The 27333-nt window shown below is 33.1% G+C and overlaps 2 protein-coding genes across 11 annotated transcripts in view; one reads left to right on the plus strand and one right to left on the minus strand.

Moving 5' to 3' along the window:
• The window catches only part of LOC140062156 (signal-transducing adaptor protein 1-like), a 62992-nt gene extending 57004 nt beyond the window's left edge, over nucleotides 1-5988 (plus strand). For all 10 annotated transcript variants that reach the window (XM_072108223.1, XM_072108224.1, XM_072108231.1 and 7 more), the window contains one exon: nucleotides 4697-5988. Coding sequence is in view for 5 of the 10 variants with exons in the window: in XM_072108231.1 (XP_071964332.1) it covers nucleotides 4697-4752 (56 nt within the window). In the remaining 5 variants the exon portion in view is untranslated. The remainder of the gene's footprint in view (nucleotides 1-4696) is intronic.
• Nucleotides 5989-8157: 2169 nt separating this feature from the next.
• The window catches only part of LOC140062154 (ubiquitin-like modifier-activating enzyme 6), a 62015-nt gene continuing 42839 nt past the window's right edge, over nucleotides 8158-27333 (minus strand). The window contains exons 11-28 of the mRNA XM_072108222.1: nucleotides 26768-26978; nucleotides 25512-25579; nucleotides 24920-25076; nucleotides 24731-24808; nucleotides 24318-24366; nucleotides 23921-23950; nucleotides 22706-22811; nucleotides 21542-21737; nucleotides 19250-19330; nucleotides 18662-18790; nucleotides 18105-18156; nucleotides 16790-16853; nucleotides 15621-15762; nucleotides 13805-13937; nucleotides 13156-13349; nucleotides 12486-12701; nucleotides 10758-10852; nucleotides 8158-10663 (exon numbers count right to left, since the gene is read on the minus strand). Of these exons, the coding sequence (XP_071964323.1) occupies nucleotides 10534-10663; nucleotides 10758-10852; nucleotides 12486-12701; nucleotides 13156-13349; nucleotides 13805-13937; nucleotides 15621-15762; nucleotides 16790-16853; nucleotides 18105-18156; nucleotides 18662-18790; nucleotides 19250-19330; nucleotides 21542-21737; nucleotides 22706-22811; nucleotides 23921-23950; nucleotides 24318-24366; nucleotides 24731-24808; nucleotides 24920-25076; nucleotides 25512-25579; nucleotides 26768-26978 (2131 nt within the window). The 3' untranslated portion in view covers nucleotides 8158-10533. The remainder of the gene's footprint in view (nucleotides 10664-10757; nucleotides 10853-12485; nucleotides 12702-13155; nucleotides 13350-13804; nucleotides 13938-15620; nucleotides 15763-16789; nucleotides 16854-18104; nucleotides 18157-18661; nucleotides 18791-19249; nucleotides 19331-21541; nucleotides 21738-22705; nucleotides 22812-23920; nucleotides 23951-24317; nucleotides 24367-24730; nucleotides 24809-24919; nucleotides 25077-25511; nucleotides 25580-26767; nucleotides 26979-27333) is intronic.

Consider the following 27333-nt stretch of genomic DNA (forward strand, 5'->3'; position numbering starts at 1 on the left):
GAAAGATTAATGTACAGGAGATTCCCTGGAAGAATGTTTCATTGGAGGGGTATTTGGTAATATGTTTCCCTGGAGGGGTATTTGGTAATATGTTTTCCTGGAGGGATATTTGGTAATATTTTCCCTGGAGGGGTATTTGAAGACATGTTTCCCTGGAGGGGTATTTGATGATATGTTTCCCTGAAGGGGTATTTGATGATATGTTTCCCTGAAGGGGTATTTGGTGATATGTTTCTTTGGAGGGATATTTGGTGATATGTTTCCCTGGAGTGGTAGTTGATGATATGTTTCCCTGGAGTGGTAGTTGATGATATGTTTCCCTTGAGTGGTAGTTGATGATACATTTCCATGGAGGGGTATTTGGTGATATGTTTCCCTGGAGGAATATTTGATGTTTCCCTGGGGAGGTATTTGATGATATGTTTTCCTGGAGGAGTATGTGATGATATGTTTCCCTGGAGTGGTGTTTGATGATATTTTCCCTGGAGAGGTATTTGATGATATGTTTCCCTGGAGGGGTATTTGATGATATGCTCCCTGGAGGGGTATTTGGTGATATTTTCCCTGGAGGAATATTTGATGTTTCCCTGGGGAGTTATTTGATGATATGTTTCCCTGTAGGAGTATTTGATGATATGTTTCCCTGGAGTGGTGTTTGATGATATGTTCCCGGGAGAGGTATTTGATGATATGTTTCCCTGTAGGAGTATTTGATGATATGTTCCCGGGAGTGGTGTTTGATGATATGTTCCCGGGAGAGGTATTTGATATGTTTCACTGGAGTGGTGTTTGATGATATGTTCCCGGGAGAGGTATTTGATGATATGTTTCCCTGGAGGGGTATTTGATGATATGTTTCCCTGTAGGAGTATTTGATGATATGTTTCCCTGGAGTGGTGTTTGATGATATGTTCCCGGGAGAGGTATTTGATGATATGTTTCCCTGGAGTGGTGTTTGGTGATATGTTTCCCTGGAGGGGTTTTTGATGATATGTTTCCCTGGAGTGGTGTTTGATGATATGTTTCCCTGGAGTGGTGTTTGATGATATGTTCCCGGGAGAGGTATTTGATGATATGTTTCCCTGGAGTGGTGTTTGATGATATGTTTCCCGGGAGAGGTATTTGATGATATGTTTCCCTGGAGTGGTATTTGATGATATGTTCCCGGGAGAGGTATTTGATGATATGTTTCCCTGTAGGGGTTTTTGATGATATGTTTCCCTGGAGTGGTGTTTGATGATATGTTCCCGGGAGAGGTATTTGATGATATGTTTCCCTGTAGGAGTATTTGATGATATGTTTCCCTGTAGGAGTATTTGATGATATGTTCCCGGGAGTGGTGTTTGATGATATGTTCCCGGGAGAGGTATTTGATATGTTTCACTGGAGTGGTGTTTGATGATATGTTCCCGGGAGAGGTATTTGATGATATGTTTCCCTGGAGGGGTATTTGATGATATGTTTCCCTGTAGGAGTATTTGATGATATGTTTCCCTGGAGTGGTGTTTGATGATATGTTCCCGGGAGAGGTATTTGATGATATGTTTCCCTGGAGTGGTGTTTGGTGATATGTTTCCCTGTAGGGGTATTTGATGATATGTTTCCCTGTAGGGGTTTTTGATGATATGTTTCCCTGGAGTGGTGTTTGATGATATGTTTCCCTGTAGGGGTTTTTGATGATATGTTTCCCGGGAGAGGTATTTGATGATATGTTTCCCTGGAGAGGTTTTTGATGATATGTTCCCGGGAGAGGTATTTGATGATATGTTTCCCTGTAGGGGTTTTTGATGATATGTTTCCCTGGAGTGGTGTTTGATGATATGTTCCCGGGAGAGGTATTTGATGATATGTTTCCCTGTAGGGGTTTTTGATGATATGTTTCCCTGGAGTGGTATTTGATGATATGTTCCCGGGAGAGGTATTTGATGATATGTTTCCCGGGAGAGGTATTTGATGATATGTTTCCCTGTAGGGGTTTTTGATGATATGTTTCCCTGGAGTGGTATTTGATGATATGTTTCCCGGGAGAGGTTTTTGATGATATGTTCCCGGGAGAGGTATTTGATGATATGTTTCCCTGGAGTGGTGTTTGGTGATATGTTTCCCGGGAGAGGTATTTGATGATATGTTTCCCTGGAGTGGTATTTGATGATATGTTTCCCGGGAGAGGTATTTGATGATATGTTTCCCTGGAGTGGTATTTGATGATATGTTTCCCGGGAGAGGTATTTGATGATATGTTTCCCGGGAGAGGTTTTTGATGATATGTTCCCGGGAGAGGTATTTGATGATATGTTTCCCTGGAGTGGTGTTTGATGATATGTTTCCCGGGAGAGGTATTTGATGATATGTTTCCCGGGAGAGGTTTTTGATGATATGTTCCCGGGAGAGGTATTTGATGATATGTTCCCGGGAGAGGTATTTGATGATATGTTTCCCTGGAGTGGTATTTGATGATATGTTTCCCTGGAGTGGTATTTGATGATATGTTCCCGGGAGAGGTATTTGATGATATGTTTCCCTGTAGGGGTTTTTGATGATATGTTTCCCTGGAGTGGTGTTTGATGATATGTTCCCGGGAGTGGTGTTTGATGATATGTTCCCGGGAGAGGTATTTGATGATATGTTTCCCTGGAGTGGTGTTTGATGATATGTTCCCGGGAGAGGTATTTGATGATATGTTTCCCTGTAGGAGTATTTGATGATATGTTCCCGGGAGTGGTGTTTGATGATATGTTCCCGGGAGAGATATTTGATATGTTTCACTGGAGTGGTGTTTGATGATATGTTCCCGGGAGAGGTATTTGATGATATGTTTCCCTGGAGGGGTATTTGATGATATGTTTCCCTGTAGGAGTATTTGATGATATGTTTCCCTGGAGTGGTGTTTGATGATATGTTCCCGGGAGAGGTATTTGATATGTTTCCCTGGAGTGGTGTTTGGTGATATGTTTCCCTGGAGGGGTATTTGATGATATGTTTCCCTGTAGGGGTTTTTGATGATATGTTTCCCTGGAGTGGTGTTTGATGATATGTTTCCCGGGAGAGGTATTTGATGATATGTTTCCCTGGAGTGGTATTTGATGATATGTTTCCCTGGAGTGGTGTTTGATGATATGTTTCCCTGGAGTGGTATTTGATGATATGTTCCCGGGAGAGGTATTTGATGATATGTTTCCCTGTAGGGGTTTTTGATGATATGTTTCCCTGTAGGGGTTTTTGATGATATGTTTCCCTGTAGGGGTTTTTGATGATATGTTTCCCTGTAGGGGTATTTGATGATATGTTTCCCTGGAGTGGTGTTTGATGATATGTTTCCCGGGAGAGGTATTTGATGATATGTTTCCCTGGAGTGGTATTTGATGATATGTTCCCGGGAGAGGTATTTGATGATATGTTTCCCTGTAGGGGTTTTTGATGATATGTTTCCCTGGAGTGGTGTTTGATGATATGTTCCCGGGAGAGGTATTTGATGATATGTTTCCCTGGAGTGGTGTTTGATATGTTCCCGGGAGAGGTATTTGATGATATGTTCCCTGGAGTGGTGTTTGATGATATGTTTCCCTGGAGTGGTATTTGATGATATGTTCCCTGGAGTGGTGTTTGATGATATGCTCCCGGGAGAGGTTTTTGATGATATGTTTCCCTGTAGGGGTTTTTGATGATATGTTTCCCTGTAGGGGTTTTTGATGATATGCTCCCGGGAGAGGTATTTGATGATATGTTCCCGGGAGAGGTATTTGATGATATGTTTCCCTGTAGGGGTTTTTGATGATATGTTTCCCTGTAGGGGTTTTTGATGATATGTTTCCCTGGAGTGGTGTTTGATGATATGTTTCCCTGTAGGGGTTTTTGATGATATGTTTCCCTGTAGGGGTTTTTGATGATATGTTTCCCTGTAGGGGTTTTTGATGATATGTTTCCCTGTAGGGGTATTTGATGATATGTTCCCGGGAGTGGTGTTTGATGATATGTTCCCTGGAGAGGTATTTGATGATATGTTCCCGGGAGTGGTGTTTGATGATATGTTCCCTGGAGGGGTGTTTGATGATATGTTCCCTGGAGAGGTATTTGATGATATGTTCCCGGGAGGGGTGTTTGATGATATGTTCCCTGGAGGGATTATTATTTTTTGCTGATAGGTTTCCTTTTTTATAGTTTTTAGAGTTTTTCAAGTAGTTTAATTAGTTTTCCTACACCTCATTATAATGCTATATTATTATGTTCAGGCAAGATGTTTACTCATATTAACAGCTTTAATCAAGTTTTCCACTATATAGCTACGGTATATGCAGTTAATGAAATGCTTGCTAAAAGTGTACAGTAAACTCTCTGAAAACCACTGAAAGCCTTTAGTCAACACACAACTTCTGATTTTTATGAGGAATAGTGAGAATACAATCTCTCTAGTTTTACTCTTTGAAAAGGACAGATTGTAAGAATTTATTTTGAGAACTAAAGTATATACTGGTTTTGTTAGAGTTTTCTGTGGATCTTAATAAATGGGCTTATATAGGCTTTTAGAAATAATAATTAGTAAATTAATTATATATTAAAACAACTGGGATTCTTTATCACAGTGGCACCTATTTACTTACAAATAACATTTTCGGATTTTTTTCAAAAATTTGGTTATTAATATTGAAGAATTGAATTGAATTAAATTGTGTTTTTTTGATATTCTGTCTTGTTTTAGATGTTGACTCCGAGCTCTCACAGATTTTAAAGAAGTTTAACATAAAAACGACATGAAGAGAGGATAAAGCTTCACATGGCACTGCCTATCAACATATATCTGTGAGCTCATTTTATTCAATGAAGATGGAAGATTAAAATATTAAATATATACATCAACTAGAAATAAGTAAAAATGAGAATTCTCAAGAAAATGAGTATGAACCATATATTTGTTATTTAATCATATTTGCAATCATTTATTGATGTTGCCATTATTCACAGCCCAGCCCAAAGTTGTCATCCCAGTTACTATATAAATTGTTTTGTGCTGTACCTGATTTGTAAAGATGGATTAAACACAACTGTGTATTACACATGCATATACCCTGTATGATATACATGAACTGAATATACCATTCTGTAAATAGTGGTTTGTAAAATGAGGATAGCATATACTTGATTCACCCAATGCTTTCTATCTAAGCAGGGCATAGCCATCAGTAAAAAAGTAAATTTTAAATGAATTAAAGCACTTTGGGTTATCTGTTAGATTATTTGAGAAAAAATTAATGGTAATTGATTTGACTAGGCTGCAAGGACCAAACCATTCTGTAAATATTTATTAGGATTAAAACACACTCGTGGAAATGTGTGTGTACTGTATATATATAATATAGAATGTACGTGGGTGTGCAAGGTCAAATGGGTGGAAACATCAAAATTTCAATTGCATTTTAATTAAAGTAATTAACATGAATATTTTAATTTATATAATTGATTGATATAATTGTTTCGGATTGTAAAAGTAATTTTCAAAAATAATTAATAAGAAGTTGTTTGTACCAAGTAATCTTTTATTGCATGATCTATGCTACATTGAAATTGATATAGAATTTTGGAAAAACAGAGTGTACTTCCAAACAAGATGGCGCTAATTGAAGTGTGAAATTGTGATTCTGAAATCAAGTAGTTTTAACACAAATTGTGAGTGGTTTGACATATAAAATGTGTAAATTGTGTAAATATAGCTACATAATGAGCATGAGTTTGTGAGTAGTACTTGACCCATGTGTTTCGTGTCATCTGCTTGCTCTTCTTTCTTTTATTTTACGTCACTTTCATGGGATGTTTCAATTATTCAATTTAAAATATATTTTTGAAAGCATATCCTGGGGGCGAGATAGTAAATATGAAAGTAGATCTGTGTTTAAAATAGCTTTGACAATTTGTCAGATCATATGAATATTATTCATAGATACTTCGGAAGACCATATAAAAAATATTTTTTAGCAAAGCGCTAATGTGACCAGAGGCACTGAATCTAAAAATTGTCTTTAAAATCTGCTTGAATTTAAAAGGAAAAATATGTAAATTATTCTAGGTACACAGTTTAATAGATGAATTTAATATTTGATTTTCAATATCAATGTAGGATTGTTTATAATACCATTATTATTTATTTAGAAATTACAATTAAAATGTTGAATGGAAATGAATGTGATATACTGTAACTAAGTGGTGTTCCCTTGATACTTTCTCTGTCATATGATGTCCACATAGGAGTGTAAATATGTACCTGATAGGATATGACTGATTTGGAAGTGGTTAGACTTGAGTTTTGAATAAGAAAATAACAATTAGTACTTAAATTATTGATACATATCGAAACTAGTTTTGGAACACCTTGTAACGCTTCAATATGTTTGTTTTGGCCAACTTAATAGTTTTGCATTCCAATACAATATATAATTCGAAAATGTATGAATGTGTTTTTTCATGTAACTTATTATTTCTTCCATATTTGATTTTATTTTTGTACTGTACTTGGAAAGTTTTAAGTGGTCAATTTACCAAATGCTGTCATACTTTTAGCCATACTTTCTTATCTACTTCCTCAACTGGTTGAGAATTATAAGCATCATGATTTTATTTTTGTTAATTAAAATGGCTTAGGGTATGATTGCATTTTGACCTGTCATGTGTGACCCTAGAGGGTGATATAACCATTATTTATGCATACTTATAATATTTTTTAAGATCTTTTTAAACTGTTTATAAAATAAGAGGCCAATGTGTATGTATTATTAATTAATATTGTAACAATAATCTTATTTTTTAATTTTTCAAGCAATTTGTAAAATATAGTTTAATTGTAAATATTGTTGTTGAAAATGAATATTATTACAACGATTCTAAGCATTTTAGGCCATTACTGTACGTTTGTATATTTAAAAATTACTTAATCATGTGAATTAATTAGTCTAATTAAAGCTAATGAAATGAATACTAATATGTAAATATGTTTTACAATTATATAATTATTACTTGGATATAAACAAAATGCAAATTTAAAACAAATATTTTCCATCATCAAGTTGGGATATAATTGTTATATAAATGATGGAGATGGATGGGTTTGTTTTTTAATTTAACCCACACAAAACTCAATTGTGTGTCATCTCTCTCACACATTTTAAAGTTTTCATATAAACATTTTAGAATGGGAAATTGAAGACTGATCATTAAAAATAAATGATGAGTGGTGTTTAAGTTATATCTGGTTAATTAGTGTTAAAGCTATATATCTGTATTTTCAAATAAACAAGACAAAAACCAGACAAAAACTCATTTGAAAGTTTCTTTGTCTTCATTATATTCACTGTAATAGAAAAGAAAGAAATAGAAAAATGCTTGTTTTGACCTTTGACCATAAATTTGGATTACCTCAATATCTCATTAACGACTGGCTGTAGAGATTTCAAATTTGTCCCAAATTATTCAGAATGCCCACTTTAATGAAAGAATATAAATATGGGTCTTCTGAGTCTTTTGACACCAAAATTGTTTACTTCCACCTACTGGTTGTCAAAATATAGTAAATATTGTTAAGATGGCAGCCATTTTGAAAAATAGCCCAATCAGGTTAAAGCAGACCGGGGGAAACCCCAGGTACTTCTAGTATGTTGTTCAACCTCAGGGACCTATCCTAAAAAATTCAGCTTTAGCATATTTAGCCTTTTTTTTTTTTTTTTCTTTTTTCTGGATAGCTACTTAGCAAGTGCAAAATGTTTTCACGCTGCTGCTCTAGCCAGCTACGTCCCATGAGGACTACTCATTCAGAAGCTAAAGCAAGCAGCAGTATCTAAGTTTTGCGACTTTGTAAACTCAACTATAATTTATAGATCCCAGCTGCTGGACCCAAAAAACGTCTGGGAAAAGAGAGTCTATGAGGGCTCATGGTTGAACGATTTTGGATTCTCGCTCTTTGATTGGTTGATGCAAATCAACAGATTGTGGAAGAATTTGCTCACTTGTACCATGTTGTCTCTAGAGGGTATTCAGTTGCATGCCTACAGGTTGAGGTCATACACACACACACACACACACAGCACATTAAAGTTCAAAATTGACCATTTTTAAATGGGCATGTGATTCATAATTATGTATTTTTGCGATTAATCATAAATATATCTGAAGAAAGAACAATGTCGAGCAGTGCTTTTGTAAGAAATATTTATTGTTTATTATCAAGAATCAAATGAATTCAATTGAGATTCAATTATTGGGACCAATTTCAGAACATTGAGTACTTTACGAGGAAATCGAGCAACCCAAGTTGGTATACGTTTAAAAATGTTGAGATGTAAAAATTATTTAAAAAAACTAGATTGAAACTCGTCACTTTGAGGAGTTAGTTAATTGAGTGAGGTAATGACTGCAATAAAAAACGGTACTGGGTTTGGTCTGTTCCCAAAAGTCATCCATTCATAAAAGCACTGATAAAGAAAGTCTATCCGTGGTGGGACATGACTATACTTTGGCTTTAGTTGATAGAAGATTGAAATGTTTTGTTAGAGATAGAATATACAATGTTTGATTGTATTAGTGTAAATAGTTTGTTAAATAGTTGGATGCAATGGTCTTCTACATGTATTAGATTAAAATAAATAAATATACAATGATATGTTAGTATAAAAATTAACATTATAAAAAGTGTATAGATATAAAGAAGATTCCAGAATATACAATACTAAGTATCCTAAGTTTAATTTATACATTTTAGGCAATCTTGTCGAAGATGAAGCGCCTATAGCCTGCCACGTTTCAATATTCAATGTCCTGAAAAATTTATAATATTAATACAGTATTAGTCTCAACTAAATTTCACATAATGCAATATTTATTTTCTGATATCCGGTTACATACTATATGGAACTTTCATTGTCAGCACATATAATAGCAAAATAACAACCCTTTTATATCCAAAACGATACTTTTATTTTGTACCTAATCTTATCTAACACATGATTTGATTATTTATTAAATAAATTAAAAATAAAATAAAAAGTTTCATATTAATTTGCATACCATTACATTTCAGAGCGTCCTATTTAAATTAAGTAACCCGATAGACGAAACTTACTGATTTATCACTCTATTGGAATTTCAGGGTACTTGGTTCAATAATGATAATGCTGGTTGAAATTAAATTTTAAAATTAAATAAAAAAATTATAGATAAAATCCATTTTCTCTTAGTGTATGTGAATTCTGTAATGCGATTGCTCAATGTGTATGTATGAGAGATAATTTATTACTTTTTTAAAACAGATCCGACAGCTAATAGGAGCCGGTTTGTTGAGTGTTTTGATGTGCACATTTTTAATTGAGTATATGTGCAAGTTTTCAACCACGAAATATGAGCCCATATTCCGGGGGAGCTAGCTAGAGCGATTTCAACACCATTGGAGGAAAGTGACAAGTATTCTGATGTGTGGTTTGAACAATATACACTCCTTACACCTAGTTATTTATAGATATTTCCTGTATTCTGTGAACAAGCAGGGTGTAACTAAAAATATTCACGTAAACGCCCAAGTAGCTAATATATAATCCATTTTCTTTGGTTCACAAATAACTTAGTTTGAACAATTTGTTGACACAATTATAAAGCTGTTCAAATTGTATAGAGCCTGAATGTAACCGTTTGGTCTAGTATTTTCTTCTTTTTTTTTAAAGATTTTTCGCCATGTGGATTCATTCACATATTATTATTATTTTAAAGAGGTTTACTTGAACAAAACAAAAATACAGCTTACAGTTCTTGTGCACCATCATTATCAGTATAATTTTTGGAAAAACAAAGATGAACTTGTTTTGATGCAGGACATGAGAACCATAAAATCTATTTCACATGGCCTAAAGCAAGTTTTTAAATTTCAGTTGGTAATATAGGCCAAAATGTTGCAATGTTATATATAATGATGATGACATTTCTTTGGTGTTAAAACATACGTAATTATCAGAATGTACAAACAAAATGATATATAAACTGTTGTTATCTGCTTATATATTTCGTACTGAGTTGTTGATTGAACTAAATTAAACTACATTAAACTATTTAATTTCATTCATATAGTTTTCATTCGGGTGCAATGATATGATGTAGGTAAATGAGTTGACAAATCACAGTAACAGTTCAGATGATCCATTGGGTCATGATTGGTCAAATTACTTTGTTAAGTTGGGCTTGCTTCCTTGCACTGCATCTAAATGGGAACTAAGCTAAACATGTTGGTCCAAAAATATCTTGTATGTCCTATTTTCTATTACAAATCAACACAAAATTTATGTTTTACGATAGAAATTACCACATGTTTACAATGCTGTTACGATTTGTTTTTAAATCTAAAGAATGTTCACTTATAGCCAGATTTGGAAAAAGGCATCACTACCAAACTATAAAACAGAAGCATTTAAAAAAAATTGCACATTACTCTTAATTTTGTATTGAATTAGATGTAAATTTAGACGTAATTCGCTGCAAAATGATGCTGCTAAGATGATATAGAAATGCTTATACTCCAAAGTAATATCGAAGTGGCGGTGCAGGTAGGTCTTCATCGGCATCTTCTTCTAGAGGTTCAAATCCAATAACTAAGTCAAAATATGCATCATCACTTGAAGGCTTCAGCAAGCTTATCATTCTGGAGAAAAATGGTAGTTTGTTAGTTAATAATCATGTGCTTAGATCATATTGATTTTAATTCATTTCATTCTTGAAAAGAAAAAAAAACTTACGTTTGAGTTAGTCTCTTATTGTGTCCTGGCATGATAGGTACATATACCATGCGTACTCCATGTACCATCATTGACAATTCAAGATCATACTTAGTCTATAAAAATGAATGAATAATGATGTAAACGAACAGATATGATCCAACAAAAGAAAATTGTAAAATGCAAATACTTCTTGTACGTTCAAATGAGTTAAATGTATTGTCCCTTGAAACACAAAAAAATGAAGGTCAAAATATTGTAAATTTAAAGTGGCCATATCAAAGTAATATTAAAGTTATTCACTTTAAGTCGAAAATTTGAGCCAAAAACAACAAGTTTACGTAATTAACAGGTAAATTAGTTTGATTACATTTCATCTGGAAAATCGTCACGAGCGAAAGTAAACAAAGATTTCAAACCATGAGTACGCATTATGCATTGCTAAATTAGGATTGTTTACAACTCGTCACGGTTAAGAAGGTATTTTCACACAGATCGCAAGGAAGTTTTATGATTATGCATACAGAGTAGCCAAACAAGCGCGTTTCATTATGGGATATGTTTTGATTGAAAACTTTGACTAGAAGTCAAAGTTATTTTTTTAACAAAAAAACGTCTGTATTTCAGTTAAATTTTTTTTTGTTCAAAAAATTTTTGGTGATATTTAATAACTATTATGATACTTCAAAATTACCCACCTTTTTTCGAAATCTTTTATTTTTTATTTTTTTGGAATTAGTCAAAGGGAGAATACATCTTTAAGTCCAGGGATAAATGTATTTAGCTTGTGTAAAATGCCGGGCTTAAAAAAAAAGCTAAAGATGAAAAGAGATATACTAATCAAACTAAAATTGCACATGTCATATAAAATTGAAGATGGAAAGTCACACACAGGGAGACAGTTTGGAAATAGAAAGTTGGGAAATAAATACTATATAGTTCCTCCGTCTTCCGCTGCCTTAAGTTGTGGTAATATACTAATTTGCATAGGAGGAGTAAATATAATAAAAGCACACTCTTCCCTGATATATTTTTTTTTTTTTAAATCATGATTATTTGATATTTTATTGTTTTTTTGTGGGAGCTTTGTTTTTAAATATGCTCAGAATAGTGATGTGTATGCAATGGGTCACATTTACCTATAGATAAAATTAAAAAGTGGACATAAAACGAATGAAAAATACATTTCTGTGGAAACACGACCTCAATCATACAAATGACCTCATATTGCTGACACATTGTTAATTGTTTCCTTAATGTTGATGGTAATATACATGGTAAGTTGTTTTAATTTCAACAAAAAATCAACCCATTTGGATTCGTTTTGTTTGCGTGTTTTATTCCTTCACATTTTTTTATTTCAATGGTTTTGTATTTTGCAATTTTTTGTGGGAGCTTTGTTATCTTGTGGTCTAGTTTTGTTTTGTTGCTATATAAGTTGTTTTATTTATGCATTTGCAGATTCGAACACGACTGTATTTGATGTATTATTGATGTAGCCACACGCTTTAATCACTGATAGTGATTTACAAAAAGTATCACGTTTCAGAGTTACGTATTTGTGGAAATGGCTATTGCAGTACACAATTGATATGTTCCGTAAAATTACTGTTATTTATCCTTAAAAAGCAAGTGATATAGCCTATTGTGTGCAGCCTATCAAGAAACATTAGTGTGGCAAATGTGGGCATGTACAATTTATTAAAAAACACCAATTATTATCATCAATTATAATATAACTGTACTAACCTTAAAATGATTAGTTAAATCTTGCAAAGTATAATCTTTGTGTCCTTTAACTGTCCATCTGTCCCAGATTGTGTAAGACATGCCAGGTTTTATTTGTGTTTCCATAGGCCGACCAGGCTCTGAGAACATGATTAAAGGCAGGCCTAGATTCATAAAACAGTTCTTGTAGTGCTCAACAGGAGCTTCCTTCACAACTTTTACAAGTTCAAGTGTAGCCTAAACAGAATAAAATAGTAACACATATAGTAATAGTACTTTTTTGGCAACTATTTAAATACATCTTCAAACAATTTCATTTAGCTCATTTGAATACAGTTTAAATAATTGTTTATGATCTGTAAAATTGACAACACTCCAAATGTATTATGTACCATCAATGTGACAAAGTATAAAATGTGAGGTTTTTAAAATAATATACATATAAATACATACAGTAAAGCTATACATACTGACATGAATCATAAAACACACAATTCATCATTGCAGTAGTATTATTAAACTCTTTGTAAAAAATAAATAATATTTTCTATATGAATTAATATCATTTTACAAGCATTCATTGCAAAAAAAGGCTATTAGGTTTCATAAAGATTTGCCAAGGAACTTTTAATATGTCTGACAGACAAACCAATAGCAACCTCCTTGGGCAGAAGTAATGATTAAAACTCACCAAGCCTGCAACTGCAGCTGTTGTGGTTGCTATAGCTGGTACAATGCGGCCTGCAATCTTTTTTGTCTTGAGCCTATCTGCATTCTCAATGCCGTACATGTTAGCTCGTAAGTTAGATGCACTTGTTATAAAGTCTATGTGACCATTTCTATCATCATCCTTTTCAAACTCAACTTCTGTCATAGTCAGATGTTCTGAAAATAAGCATAATTATATTCCTAAATGTAATACTACTACATCAGCACATTGTCTATCTGATATACACATGTGCCCAAATAACTGATGAATAGACAACATACTGGCATGGGGTGACCGCTATGCATGATTTTTTCAATGCCTGAGAATTGCCAATAAAGGTAAATAAGGTTGGTTGATTGGCTGAATACATCGATGAATGAGTCTTCAATCACAACCTGGAATTAGACAACTGTTGCATGGCGCATGTTGATACCTCAGCTAATGAATGCCGTAGAAATGCAAATAATTACCAATTGATGATTACTTGGCCTTAAAATATTCACCGAGTAGAGTACATAATTCTTTTTGCCAATTGTCTAATTCATCTTCATCAATATAGGGAATTATAACCTTTTGGATCCCAGGAGTGATGTGATGCATGTGATGCAATCTTTGACAAATGCTATATTACCTGGTTGAGCGCGGTTGTTTGCAATCAATGTTGCTAACTGATTCTGATATTTCTCCAATTGCTCATCCCCATCACTTCCTTCTACTGCCTCATCTATCTCCTGTTTTGAGGCTTCTTCATCAGTTACTATTTTCTAAAAGATAAAATAATATTTAAACACCAGTCAAACTTTATCTATTTATCTATAATTCTGAAACACTTATTGCAAAACAACTTCACTCACAAAAATACGATTTCTGTGTATTTCTGTCTTGAGAATAATGAATAATTAGGAGCCTTCTGCAAATTATTTTAAACGACAAAACACGTTTCAGATTGGCCGCTGTTAAAAAATGTTTGAAAAACAACCATTCTAATTATTCACATAATTATTATTCATAAATGGCTATGGTTTGACTGTCAAAACAAAATGTTTGTGTCATACACGGAGCAATCCATTTTGGGAAATACCCTATATATGCAAACAAACAATAAGAAATGATGATAATAATTTGTTGTATTCGAATTGGAACTTTTGTACTCAACGGAAAATCCATTGAGTATTTTTTGTATTCGAATGGCAAACGTTAAATAACGCAAACGTTTTCGTGGAGTTTGTATTCAACGCTCGAAATACTGCATCTCAAATTGCCATAAAGTGCTCAATAAAGTCAGGCAAGTATATAAAATACCGTGTTTAGGGGAGCTTACTCAAGGGAGGCATTTATTTTTTTGGGTGTGATATGGTAACATTTATGATACAATAAATGTATCCTAGATATGAACAAATACAACACAATTTATATCAAGAAGTGATAAAATACAGTAAAAATCCATCCCGGTCCATCACTTCTTGTACTAATAGGTTTCGCAACAGCTTCTATCCAGCTGCCATTCGGGCACTGAATACTACCGTAGTTGCGAAACCGTACGAGGGTGATGTGACATTATATCACTGTAATTGTGGTTTTTATCATTACGTGTACAGCCCCATTAGAGAATGTGTTCATTTTTACCCGAAGTTTTGAAAAACTTCGGGTAAATGTCACTTAACCTCCTACTGTGACATGTGTTTATTTAAGTCCAACTTTGATAGGCAGGTCGTTAAACTATTTGATCATTGCCGACTTCTGCTAGTTTTTGCCTGACCATTGACCTTGCATACTGAAGAATGTACCTTTTCCTAATCAATCAATTACAAGAGAGCTAATAAAATCACAGGGGTATAATAGGATTCAGGTAATTAATCACCTGCTAATAGTTGATTTATCTGATAAGGATTTTGACCAAAAAGTTCTAATGGGGATGTACACCTAATGATTGTTATTTATATCTGTTTTTTGTGTCTCAGAGCAAACACAATTTCTATGTATATATTTTGTTTTACTGTATATGCAAATGACAATAAAAGGAAATAATGATTTCCACTAATGAATAAATAAAAAATACAAAAAGAAATGTGTTACAATACATAGCCTATGTAAATACATGGACATGATTGGTTGAAACTAGCATCACATGACTAAACTGCTGCGAGGATCGTAAATCATATATGTCCTCGAGTACGATAATATTGACTGTGTAATTGGTGTGTGATAACACTCGTGTTTGGCCATCTACTGTGACTCGAACTCAGATTAGTCCACATCACAACGACAACGTTTTATAACTAAACTATTAAAACTATGCATACATAGCTTCCTCATTTTGTTATTCGCCCTCTATAGATGAGACAAAAGACTGTTTGTGATTGGTCAAGGGGGAGATGATTCAAATTGGGTGCAAAGTTTATTCAAAAATTGGGAATATATTCAAATATGGTAAAAAAAATACTCACTTTTACTGAGCCAACAAATTCTGGTATGTTGGTTAATCGGATGATACTTTTGACATTTGGTAATTGCAAATCTTGATCTGTGACCTTGATATTGCTGAAAAACGCACACAGACGGGCAACACTTATCACAAATGATATATGCCTGAAAAAAAAACCCATTGTATTTCAATTTGCTGTTGTGATAAAACCAGTATGGAATATAGATTTGCAGATGACCATATATACAAACAATATTATATTATGACACAAATATTATTCTATTTGTAGTAGAATTTTTTACTGCTATCTACAATTTATCAAGCACAATTATTTACTGTATTTAGGGGAATTTATTTACCTCCACCAAGGAGGTCCATTGTGTTTGTTTGTTTGTCTGTCTGTTTTTAGCAGGATTACTCAAAAAGTAATTACAGAATCTTTACCAAAATGGAAATACATATAGATGTGTGATCAAGGTCCACTCCATTAAATTTTAGAGGCAATCCGGACCATGGTCCCAATTCTGGACCACTTTTTAGTATTATTTTCAGACCTGCTAGTGTTAAAAGATAGGAGAGTATTTTCAAAAGCCAGCGAGCAGTCTTAAAGTAACAAGTAAACTGAAATTTCATTTTCTTGAGAACTACTTGTCCACAAAACTTCATTTTTGTACAAGAGACAAGAGTTCTAATTTTTGATTTGTAATTTTAAAACATAATTTGATTTAATTTACAGGTTTTTTGATGCGAGTAGTTTTAAAAACATATTTCTTTTCAAATTCACTCGTTTGATTTTCGCGTTGCTGTTCTATTGTTAGTCAACTGAAGCTATTGTTAATTGAAAGGCTTGTTACATACCCATTACACCAAATTCGCATACACATGCTTGTAGTGAAATTAGCCTAAATCACACACAGCATTAAGACACATACAAATATAGATATATAGGTATACAGGTTTACAGTAGGCGGAGGTATGCACTCTGGGAGCGAGTGGCTTTCTAGTTCTATTATGAAATGTTTCCATATTACAAAAAACAAACACCTCATCCTATTTAGTGTAATTCTAACCCTAAACAGATTAGGTTTATTTTTACAAATAGCAAGCATTTCAATAATTATATGGTAACCAATGTTTTCATTCCGAGATCCAGTCGGTTGCTCAATTTTAGAAAACAACAAAATAACTTACAGTTCATTGTTTTCGTCGAAAACTTGAGGTGTTGGTGGCCGTTTGGGTGACTGCCAGAAAAGAGCTGTAAAAAAACAAAGTGTTACTCTACATATTTTACACACTCTTTAATTACAAATAAACATTATACAACATTAAATAACACATTATGTTGAAACATGCAATTGTTAATTATTCACAAGTTTGCCAGTACCATGCTCTAGAGTATTCGAATATAGTGATTGCAAATGAACATTTTTAATAAAAAAAAAACCCAGGTTATATTCATCACCTTTATTTGAAAATAATTTGATAGGAAACAATTTAATTCTTCTTCTTCTTTGAAATTGATTTGTAATTTATATACACAGTGGTTTTAATTAAAGACAATTTCCTTTCAATTGTTGACGTTTTATACATATAAATGCATATATATTATTTTAAAAACATTAAAACAGGTCATTCCTTGTCATAAATGTACATTTTATGGTTAATTACAATAAAAAGAAAAAAAATAATGCACTACCTAAGTAGCTCACGTTGAATGTTCTCTCGTGGTAAGCTAGCTAGGCTTAGTTTTGTAGACCTAGCTTTTAAACATTGGTAACGTACAAATATTATATGCTAGATAGGACTAGCCTGGCATTGTCTAGTTGCGCTCACACTGATTAAAATTTGTTTTTATTTTTAATGTCTAGCCTTTCATAAATTTATGACTATTGTATAATAAAATAATGTTGTGAATGTAGTATATAAAGTAAATTCTCAAATAGTAAAAAGTTTTTCTTAAATATAATATATTAAATATTATTCATAATGGCGAGAGGTGTTTGATCGTGTTTGTTTGTTTCTGTCTGTATTTGTTAGTTAGCAGGATTACTTAAAATGTTATTGTCCGATTTCATAAGATTTTAAAAGATGGTTTCATAGTTACGAAAACGTAATCCTTACAGAGTGAGTGAGTGGCCGAGCGGTTAAGACAGTGGAACCGTAATTACGTAGACATAACATCGGCAGGGGTTCCAGGCTCACTCACTCCATGGTTCTGGTGGTAGAATGAGTCTTCTCGGATAAGGACTATAAACCGTAGGTCCAGTGTACACATCTAGCTCATGTGCACTTTAAAGAACCTAGTACATCTTTCGAGACGAGTAGGGGGTTACCCCGGTGTATTAGTACATCACAGCCACTGATCTGGCCCTCTGACTGGGCCCTCTGGGAGACCAGTCTTTGACTGAAGAGGTTACCCAGTATAAATATATATTTCAATCAATCAATCCTGCTAATAATGTAGAGAATGTGGCTTTAAAGGTACTGTAGCTCCACTTCTACTTACTTCCATCCTTTAGTAAACTGTCTCTTGGAAAAACTCTTAAAAGATTTTGAGCCTGTAAATAACAAACCAATTATCATTATGACAAAATAAAGTATGAATACAGAAATCAATTTACCATTTTCTATAAGACATGTTAGTAATCAGCATAAAATCATTCTGGGCTCTAGAATTTGAGAAAATGGTAGACAAATGTTTTTACGTTTTAAATGAATTTATATGTTGTCCTGATCACGTACAGCAAATCAACCATTTGTCAACAACCGCCTTCATATGCAAATAAGCATAAATGCAAATTAGAATCAAATGAGTTTATTCTCTCCTGACATCATACTGCTAACTTTGAACAGTATAATGATTTGTTGTACATAGTGGCCAACATACAGTAAAAAATTCATTAAAAACTGAAAACCTTTGTCTAAAATTTGCTCAAATGCTAGATTCAGTAGCCTGGAATAATTGTTATGCTGGTTAATTTTTAAACATTTTGTCTCAATTCAATATTTTTCAGCTAGATTCAGAAGCTTTGCTGCTATTCCAATGTCAACACATTATAATACCTTGTAATTGAAATATTTCTGAAACTTCAACCTGCCAGTAGAAATGCATTCGTTCCAGTTGGCTGGTCGGTATCCAAGGAACTTAACAGCTTGTATCACACCTTCTGGTTGCTCTCCTGATTTTAGTTTCTGAAATACACAATTAAATTGGAATACAGTATACAAATAATAAATGTTTATGAGTGTGATGGTACAAATAATTTAATTCGGTGAAAGATGAAATTCTATTAGATGATATTTCACCAAATGAAATTATTTGTACCATTGCATGAATATAAAAACATTCATTATTTGTTTTATATAAGTAGATTCTTGCCATTGCTCTGATCTTGTTATTGTGAAGGAGAAATCATGTTGATGGTGTTATATAATATTTAAATGTCCACAATGCTGGATAATGATCATAGGCATTGCCATATGCCCATGTTTTGCGGGCATAAATTAAAAACTAGTGCTGTGCTACTATACAACCTATAACAAAAATCTTGTATGTGACTTTTTTCACTTCCACAGATTCCCTTATATTTAAAGATTTAGAGTATTGTGACATGTAGCCGCTTTATATTGAAACTGTTACACTTGAATTACCTTTAGAATTGTTTGTGCATCTCCATGATCTTTCCAGAATTTGGTAAAAGAAGTAGGCTTGATGGAAAAGAAACTAGCAAACTGAAGAATAAACAAACATTAAATATCTACATTATTAAAAACCTTAATTTACATTTATCTAATTGCATTCCACAATACTCAGTAGTGGCATAGGTGTCATTCATAGTGTCATAGTGGCATAGGTGTCTAACATATTAGCTAGCTATAGTCTATTTATGTAGTGGCATAGGTGTTTACCATATTAGCTAGCTATAGTCTGTTTATTCTGGCATATGATATCTCATCCGTGACCTGAAAACTTCAATAAATTGGTTTATATTGTTATAATTGGTAAATTTTGAACTTTGACCCTTATATCTTGATATGCTTCCCTGGCTGATCCATATTCGTAATCTACGGAAAATTCTGGTGTATAAAAGTTGGATGGCAATACACCTGCCAGTGGACTAGTAGGTCTAATAGGGATTTACAGAGATAGGTATAACTTTTGCCATCTAAATACTTGAAAGATCTTTTGATAATACCAAGTATCTTGCTAACAGCACAAGCAACTTTTGTAGTATGAATACAAAAATTTATTTGTCAAAAACAATATCAAGATCGAGACTGAATTTCAATTTATTTCTGTAACCAAAACAAATCACCTTACTGTATATGTGTCTATTATTGAATGAAAGCTCGCACTGCAAAGAATATTTGTATAGGGCATATCTGTATATTTGTATAGGGCATATCTGTATATTTGTATAGGGCATATCTGTATATTTGTATAGGGCATATCTGTATATTTGTATAGGGCATATCTGTATATTTGTATAGGGCATATCTGTATATTTGTATAGGGCATATCTGTATATTTGTATAGGGCATATCTGTATATTTGTATAGGGCATATCTGTATATTTGTATAGGGCATATCTGTATATTTGTATAGGGCATATCTGTATATTTGTATAGGGCATATCTGTATATTTGTATAGGGCATATCTGTATATTTGTATAGGGCATATCTGTATATTTGTATAGGGCATATCTGTATATTTGTATAGGGCATATCTGTATATTTGTATAGGGCATATCTGTATATTTGTATAGGGCATATCTGTATATTTGTATAGGGCATATCTGTATATTTGTATAAGGCATATCTGTATATTTGTATAGGGCATATCTGTATATTTGTATAGGGCATATCTATATATTTGTATAGGGCATATCTGTATATTTGTATAGGGCATATCTGTATATTTGTATAGGGCATATCTGTATATTTGTATAGGGAATATCTGTATATTTGTATAGGGCATATCTGTATATTTGTATAGGGCATATCTGTATATTTGTATAGGGCATATCTGCTTGAAGAAAATATTTATCAGCAACGGCCCCACAATGCTGCCTTGAGGGACACCAACTGTTGTGAATCTTAACAAAATCTTCCCATGTTATATCACCTTGTTTGTTCTTTTGTTTTAATTTGTTAATATTAATACTCGACTTTTTTATTTAACCATTGTTTTTAGTCGCGTGCAACGTGACTCTACAACTCACTAAGTCGGTCGGTCGGTAAACACTAATAAATATATTATTACGCCGATTGAAAATTGTAGTACACTGAAACTACGGTTTATAGTCCTTATTATAGACTTGTTCTAAGTGAGGCTCGTACCCCTTACGATGTTATAGCTATGGATTACCGCCAATGATGTCCAATTAATATGTATAAAATTAAAAACTCCAACTACTTATAAATGGTCTGCATGGAACTCATCCACCTTGATCTGTATATGTTCTTTCAGCAACAAGTTTATTTACACACACCCAATAAACATTGTATGATTGGATGATAACTTTAGCTTGATCCATTCAATAAAATCATTAAAAAAATGAAATATCCCGGTTCCCCCACATGGAGGCACTTTAACTATTAAATCCCACACCCTTGCATGAGCTTAAATACACTACATATTAAGTAGTGTGTAATTTATTAACTTAGCGAGTGAGTTGGCCAAACGGTTAAGGCAGTGGAACTGTAATCGATAGCCTCACTCGTTCCATGGTTCTGGTGGTATAACAAGTCTTCTCTTATAAGGACTATAAACCTTACACAAAATGCTCATGTGTACTTTAAAGAACCGACTACATCTTTTGAGACGAGTACGGGGTTACCCCAGTGTACTAGTTTACACAGCCACTGCTTAAAGTAGGTCTTTTTGTAGGCCTCCTAGCTTGTTGAAGGCGGCAATTTAATAGAAGAAAAATGTCATTCACCTTATCTCTAGCCCACTGTATTGTATGTTCAATGGTTGCTGGGAATGACTTTAGTGTACAATATGGAATGTCTTCATCTACAGGGTCTTGCTGGCTGCCATAGGACTCAGTCATATTTGCAACAATGACTTGTACGTGACCTTTGGCCCCCATAGTACCGGACTCCAATAGGGATCGTTGATTGGTTACACATCGACTGAGAAAACAAAACAGGTACAATTTAAAACAACTTTCCTAAAACCAACACTCAAAGAACCTCAGCCAAAGCAGAATTTGTCCAGAATTTTGGACCAGTCTAATGTTCTTCAGTTTATATAAAGTTATGTATTAATTGTTTATTATTAATTTATTTTATTGGACTTGGAATGGAATCACAACATGTTATTAGCATTAGTTTCTTACAATAATGTCTATTATTATATGATGTCACAACTAAACCTAGTTTTTCTTTAAAAAGCCTTTATTTATCCTATTGCATCATATTTAGATTGCAATATCGCACAATATATGATACAGAATATGCCATTTAAATTTTAATTTGATATTAGCAAAACAAATTCTCCAAATGTTTTATTATTAGTGAAATGTATGAGATCATTATCAACTTTTTGTTGGTTCCACACTTATTATTGTCAGGATCTTTTTTTTTTGGATGGTTATCTGCACTTGGCGGATAACCCCTTGTTATTGTCAGAATTTTTTTTCCCCTATCTTCTTCTTTCTTCCCACGAATTTTGTTCGAAGTGTATCTCTAATTCGTTTCAACATAAGATTGTATAAATTTGTCAGACGATTGACCTCTAAACTGTAGATGTGCAAGAAACTTGTTATATGACGTTAGATTCGCGCAGCGTAAGTTAGGCATGATTTTATGAAACTTTATGGTTGACCATATATTCTTGAAAAAAATTTATTTTTCAATGAAACTTTAGTACTTGGTGTATTTCAAAATATAGAGCAATTTTTGACATAAGTGTGAGTACGTGTATGTAAAATTTCAAAAAGCTTTCTAATCTAATTTTTCGTATACTTCAGGCCATCGTGAGTATTTCAAAATTTTCAAAAGTCTTTGCGTTTTGCGCACGTACAGCTTGTACAAAGCGTATGTGCATGTTGACTTTAATAACCGTGTGCTAAATAGGTAAATTAAGGCAAATTTCTTACCCATCCATATAACGTCTCGCTTCTACATTATCCAGAGCGTTTACAACTATGTCCATTGATTCAAAGAACGCATCATTAAAAAACTCCTTCTCAGTTTCTTGGCAAACTAAAATGTACATTATTAAACGACTTTAATGTTACCCATTATCATAACGATGACAAGGTTGTTGATATTTGGTCATATCATGCAGACATTTTAAAGTACAAGCATCTTTTGGGGGGATTTTAAAGATTTTTATAAACTCACCTAATTACATATATGACCTAAATATGACCTATAGTAGATATTAATTACTGTTTTGTTCCCACGCGTAACCTTTCGTAGCCTATGTGGGGGCACTGTTTTTTTATCGCAAACCTTTTGATCGCAATCTCACACACTTCCACAAAAGGTATTGTTTTTTGATAGCGATACTACACGCTCCCACCCGCTACCACGGGAAGGTATTGTTTTTTGATTGGGATAATACGAGAGGCTTTGTTTTGCTATGCCTCCAATGGAAGGGCGTTAAATATAAACCATTGTTACCAGCTATCAAAAGAGAACAATGCTAGTATAATAACCCAACTTGAATCAACAAGTTCTACCCCTCCAATTACGCCCGAATAGGCCTATGCCTTGCTACATAGGTTTTTTTGATTTTTTTGGTAGGCCTATCTAGTTAAGGAGTTGGGTAGTTGAGTGGTAGGACATTTGATTGTCATACAGAGAGACCTGGGTTCAATTCCCGACAACTCCCAGTCTACTCAGCTGTAAATGAGTACCTGGTTGAAAGAAAGGATAAGGTGGTGTGAAAATTAACTGACCACTCTACCACATAATGCCAAGGCTTAGGTAAAATGAACTCCTAACAGCTCATTACCCTATGTTCAGAATTGAATATTAACTTTTACTAACTAATACTGCACTTTTTAAACATTGTTAAACTCTGGGCCAAGCTAGTTAGGCAAAATAAATATATCGAGCGTAACTGCTGTATTTTTCAATCATTGTTGCCCTTGATTCATTGAAAACAATGGTGTTTATAACACATTATGATAGACGCGTGGCAAAACAATGTCTCTTGTAAGATCGTGATAAAAACAAAATACCTCGAAGCAATGCGTAGCCACAAAGTAGCCATAAAGCTGTAACATGGGTTATTTTGCAGTAATTTTTATCTGTAATGTATGTTACAATATTACATACGCTATAATTGTAAAAATATACTGTACCTTTGTTTTGATGGGCAACTATGGTTAATGCTAAATATAAAAAAATATTAATTAACAGCAATTCTATCTATATGTTTGTTTAAAAAAATGATTCTATAGTTTGGTTTTTAAACAAAACCAGAGATTAAATAGATAGTTATATAAAGAATCCAATGAATTAGCCTACAAATTGTATACAGCATCCTATATATTTTGAGAAAGAATGCAATGATCTATACATTAGAAATGTATATAGTCAATTCAATTTTTAAGTATAAAAAAAATAAAACTTCAAAAAACACAGGGCATATACAGAAATATCTAGATATGATTATTTTCATCTTGTTTCGGGTTGCTTTCAAATTTTGCTGCAACTGGCAAAAATATGATATACTGTATAAATGAGCATGATACATACCTGGGTTGATATTCTTTGCAGACTCTGCCCCTGTTGTTGATTTTGGTTTCTAAACAATGACAATATTTTAGTTACTTTGATTATTATTTGTAGAAGCTTACAAAAAAAGTGGAGGAAACTGATTTAATTTTACACTAAAAACGATGAAAAGTAGACTGAATAGTAGAAGACAGAAATAATAATGACATGGAACAATCTAAATCATAGATTAGAACCTCACAATTTGATAGCTTAAACAAACAGGAGTAATTTCTCTACCAAAATTGGTTCTTCATCCATAGTCTTAAAATTCAAATTTATTCTAGACTCAATTTATTCTGTCATGGAGTTAGGTTTATTCTACATCCCCACCAACATTATGGACATTTGAGGATGAAACAGAAAGAATATAACAAATTATATGTTCTATTTACCTGGATATGCTTTGGTCTAAAGAGAAACTGCCGATTCAAATTAGATTTTTCAATTAGATCGTTGTCTGTTATGGTGATCTGTAAATTTAATCATATAAATGTAAAATATTGGTAAATTTTAATATGATAGTGAGATAGTAAGAATTACTATCTTATTTTGTATTTTTATGTTAATTTTTTGGTTTTTACCTTTCCACCCTTACGACCTCCAACACCCAACAGGGCATAGTTTTTGAGCATCTCACAGCCAATGGCACCACATCCTACCATAAAGAGATTCAATATTCCAAGCTTGCTCAGAAGGGTTTCTCCAATACAGATTCGAAGTGCATCATAACGGTCACCTCTGTAAACAAATCATTATTACAAAATAAATATATAATATATAATATTTTCTTTTAATACATTTTTTTAAAAATTACATTTACAATTACACACAATATCCATTTAAATTTTTTTTTAAACAGTTTAAATTGAAGGCATATTGTCCAGGATTTGATGCAAAATCACCAGCAATCATAATGAGGATAGTTTGATGAGAATATGCTTCTTTAATCGACAAAGTATGGTGGAAATTGTTAGTAGTTGGAATATTGGAGATTTAATTGATAAGTTGTCAGGATTTATAAAAGTAGGAGATGTCCAGTTGTCTCTTGTCAGGTGATTCATTATGGGTGTGAATTCCTCATCAATTGTTGGTTTACACGTTGTTTGTTAATAATATACACAGAATCACATAAACTGTAATACAATCAACCTAATTGATGAAGCAATTTTATACCTTTGTTTGAAATCTTGTGCTGGTACAGAACTTGGTTCAGGCAATACCTCTTGGGCGTCAACAAACATCTAAAAAACGAGTATCAAAAGAATCTATGGTCAAATAAAACACTTTTTTTACTCCTATTACAAAAAGAACCAGTTTTTCTTTTTAAAAGGGCACCTATAAAAAGAACAGTGACAATTGAAGGGTAAAAAAAGAAATTTGAAGTTTGGGAATTGTACAGCTAGTAATAATTGGATTGATATTTAACCACAGTAAGCCTACAACACTTTTACCATGCACAACGGTATGCTTAACAAATACAATATCTATTACATTGTATATTAAGCTCTATTCTACACTATCAAACTAGTTTAATAAAAAAAAATTTGATTTGCCCAAATATGGTAGTAATATATGTCCATATTACCCCTAATATCCTACGCATCCTGTATTGCTCTATTATTCTTCCCTATTTGAGTTATTGTAATATTGTTTGGTGCAACACATACCCCACAAACCTTAATAAATTGCATACCCTCCAAAAGAAGGCTATCAGAATTATATCTGGCGCGCCTCCGCTTTCCCATTCCTCTCATTTATTTTTAAATCTTAATCTCATCAAACTTAATGATATCAATTTAATTCAACAAACCATTTTTGTCTACTCTGCCTTAAACAACATCCTTCCTCACCATCTTTGTTATCTATTTACTTCCAATTCCTTCTTTCATTCCCATCACACACGTACTAAAAATGAATTATCTATACCCTCCCATAGAACAAATTCTTTCCAACATAACATTCGATACTCTGGACCAACCCCTATGGAACAACTTACCACCCTACATTTTAAAATCTGCTTCCCCTAAGATACTTCTCTCAAAATTAAAAAAAAATACACCTTTTCTACTAATTAAATATTTATTAATCGGTCATGTCTTGATCTGCAGTACCAACAGATTTTTTTTTTCTGTTATTTATATTTTAGATTATGAAATTTATTATGATTTTCTTCAATGCATTTCTTTTCTTTTTTATTTGTGTTAAGGCTCGCCCAACACAAGATGTTAAAAACATCTTTCAGGGCTTTTGCCTTCATTTTCTGATATACTTTATAATTCTGTACAATCCTGTTTCTTGTTTTCCTACTGTATGTATTCAGATTTTGTAAATAAATGTCTATTGAATTGAATTGAATTTTTGTCACATAAAGTTTGATAGTGTAGATAGAGCTTTATAATACATTTTTTTACATAACATTTTAAACCTACCCATTGATCAAGTGGAGTGTACTTAGATGTGACAGCTTTCAGAACCTCTTGCGCAATTACTCCACCAAGGAAGGCTGTCAGAGGAGAGAAGCATCCTTCTGCAGAGTATGCCAGTGCCTTGATGGCATCAGTGTCAAGTGTCTGCTTGTTCACAAGGGAGGTATTAACTTCTTTTGCTATAGATACTAACTCACAAGCATCATCTTCATCTCTGAATGAAAAGTATATATCAAAATGAATACTGACTTAAAATATTTTATTGTGAAGTACAGACTGTCTGATGCTTTAAGTGCATGATTTTAAATGTGTCAAATGTTATATATTCAGATGTTCAGACGTAATTTGAAACAGAAAGATGAACAACAAATCATTGGTGGATATCAAAATATCTATTTTCATATCAACAAAATGACACTTAACATTCAACATATAATACCGCAAAATACCGTAAAATGTTGGGAAAAGTTGTCCCTTTTTTGCTGTTCCTCTGCATTCGAGCAAATAAAATTTATCTTAAGAGCTGGATTCTTAAATCAATTATTTATTATGAACTACGATTCAAACTA

This window comes from Antedon mediterranea, chromosome 11 (assembly GCF_964355755.1).
Source record: "Antedon mediterranea chromosome 11, ecAntMedi1.1, whole genome shotgun sequence".
In the NCBI taxonomy this organism is placed as follows: Eukaryota; Metazoa; Echinodermata; class Crinoidea; order Comatulida; family Antedonidae; genus Antedon; species Antedon mediterranea.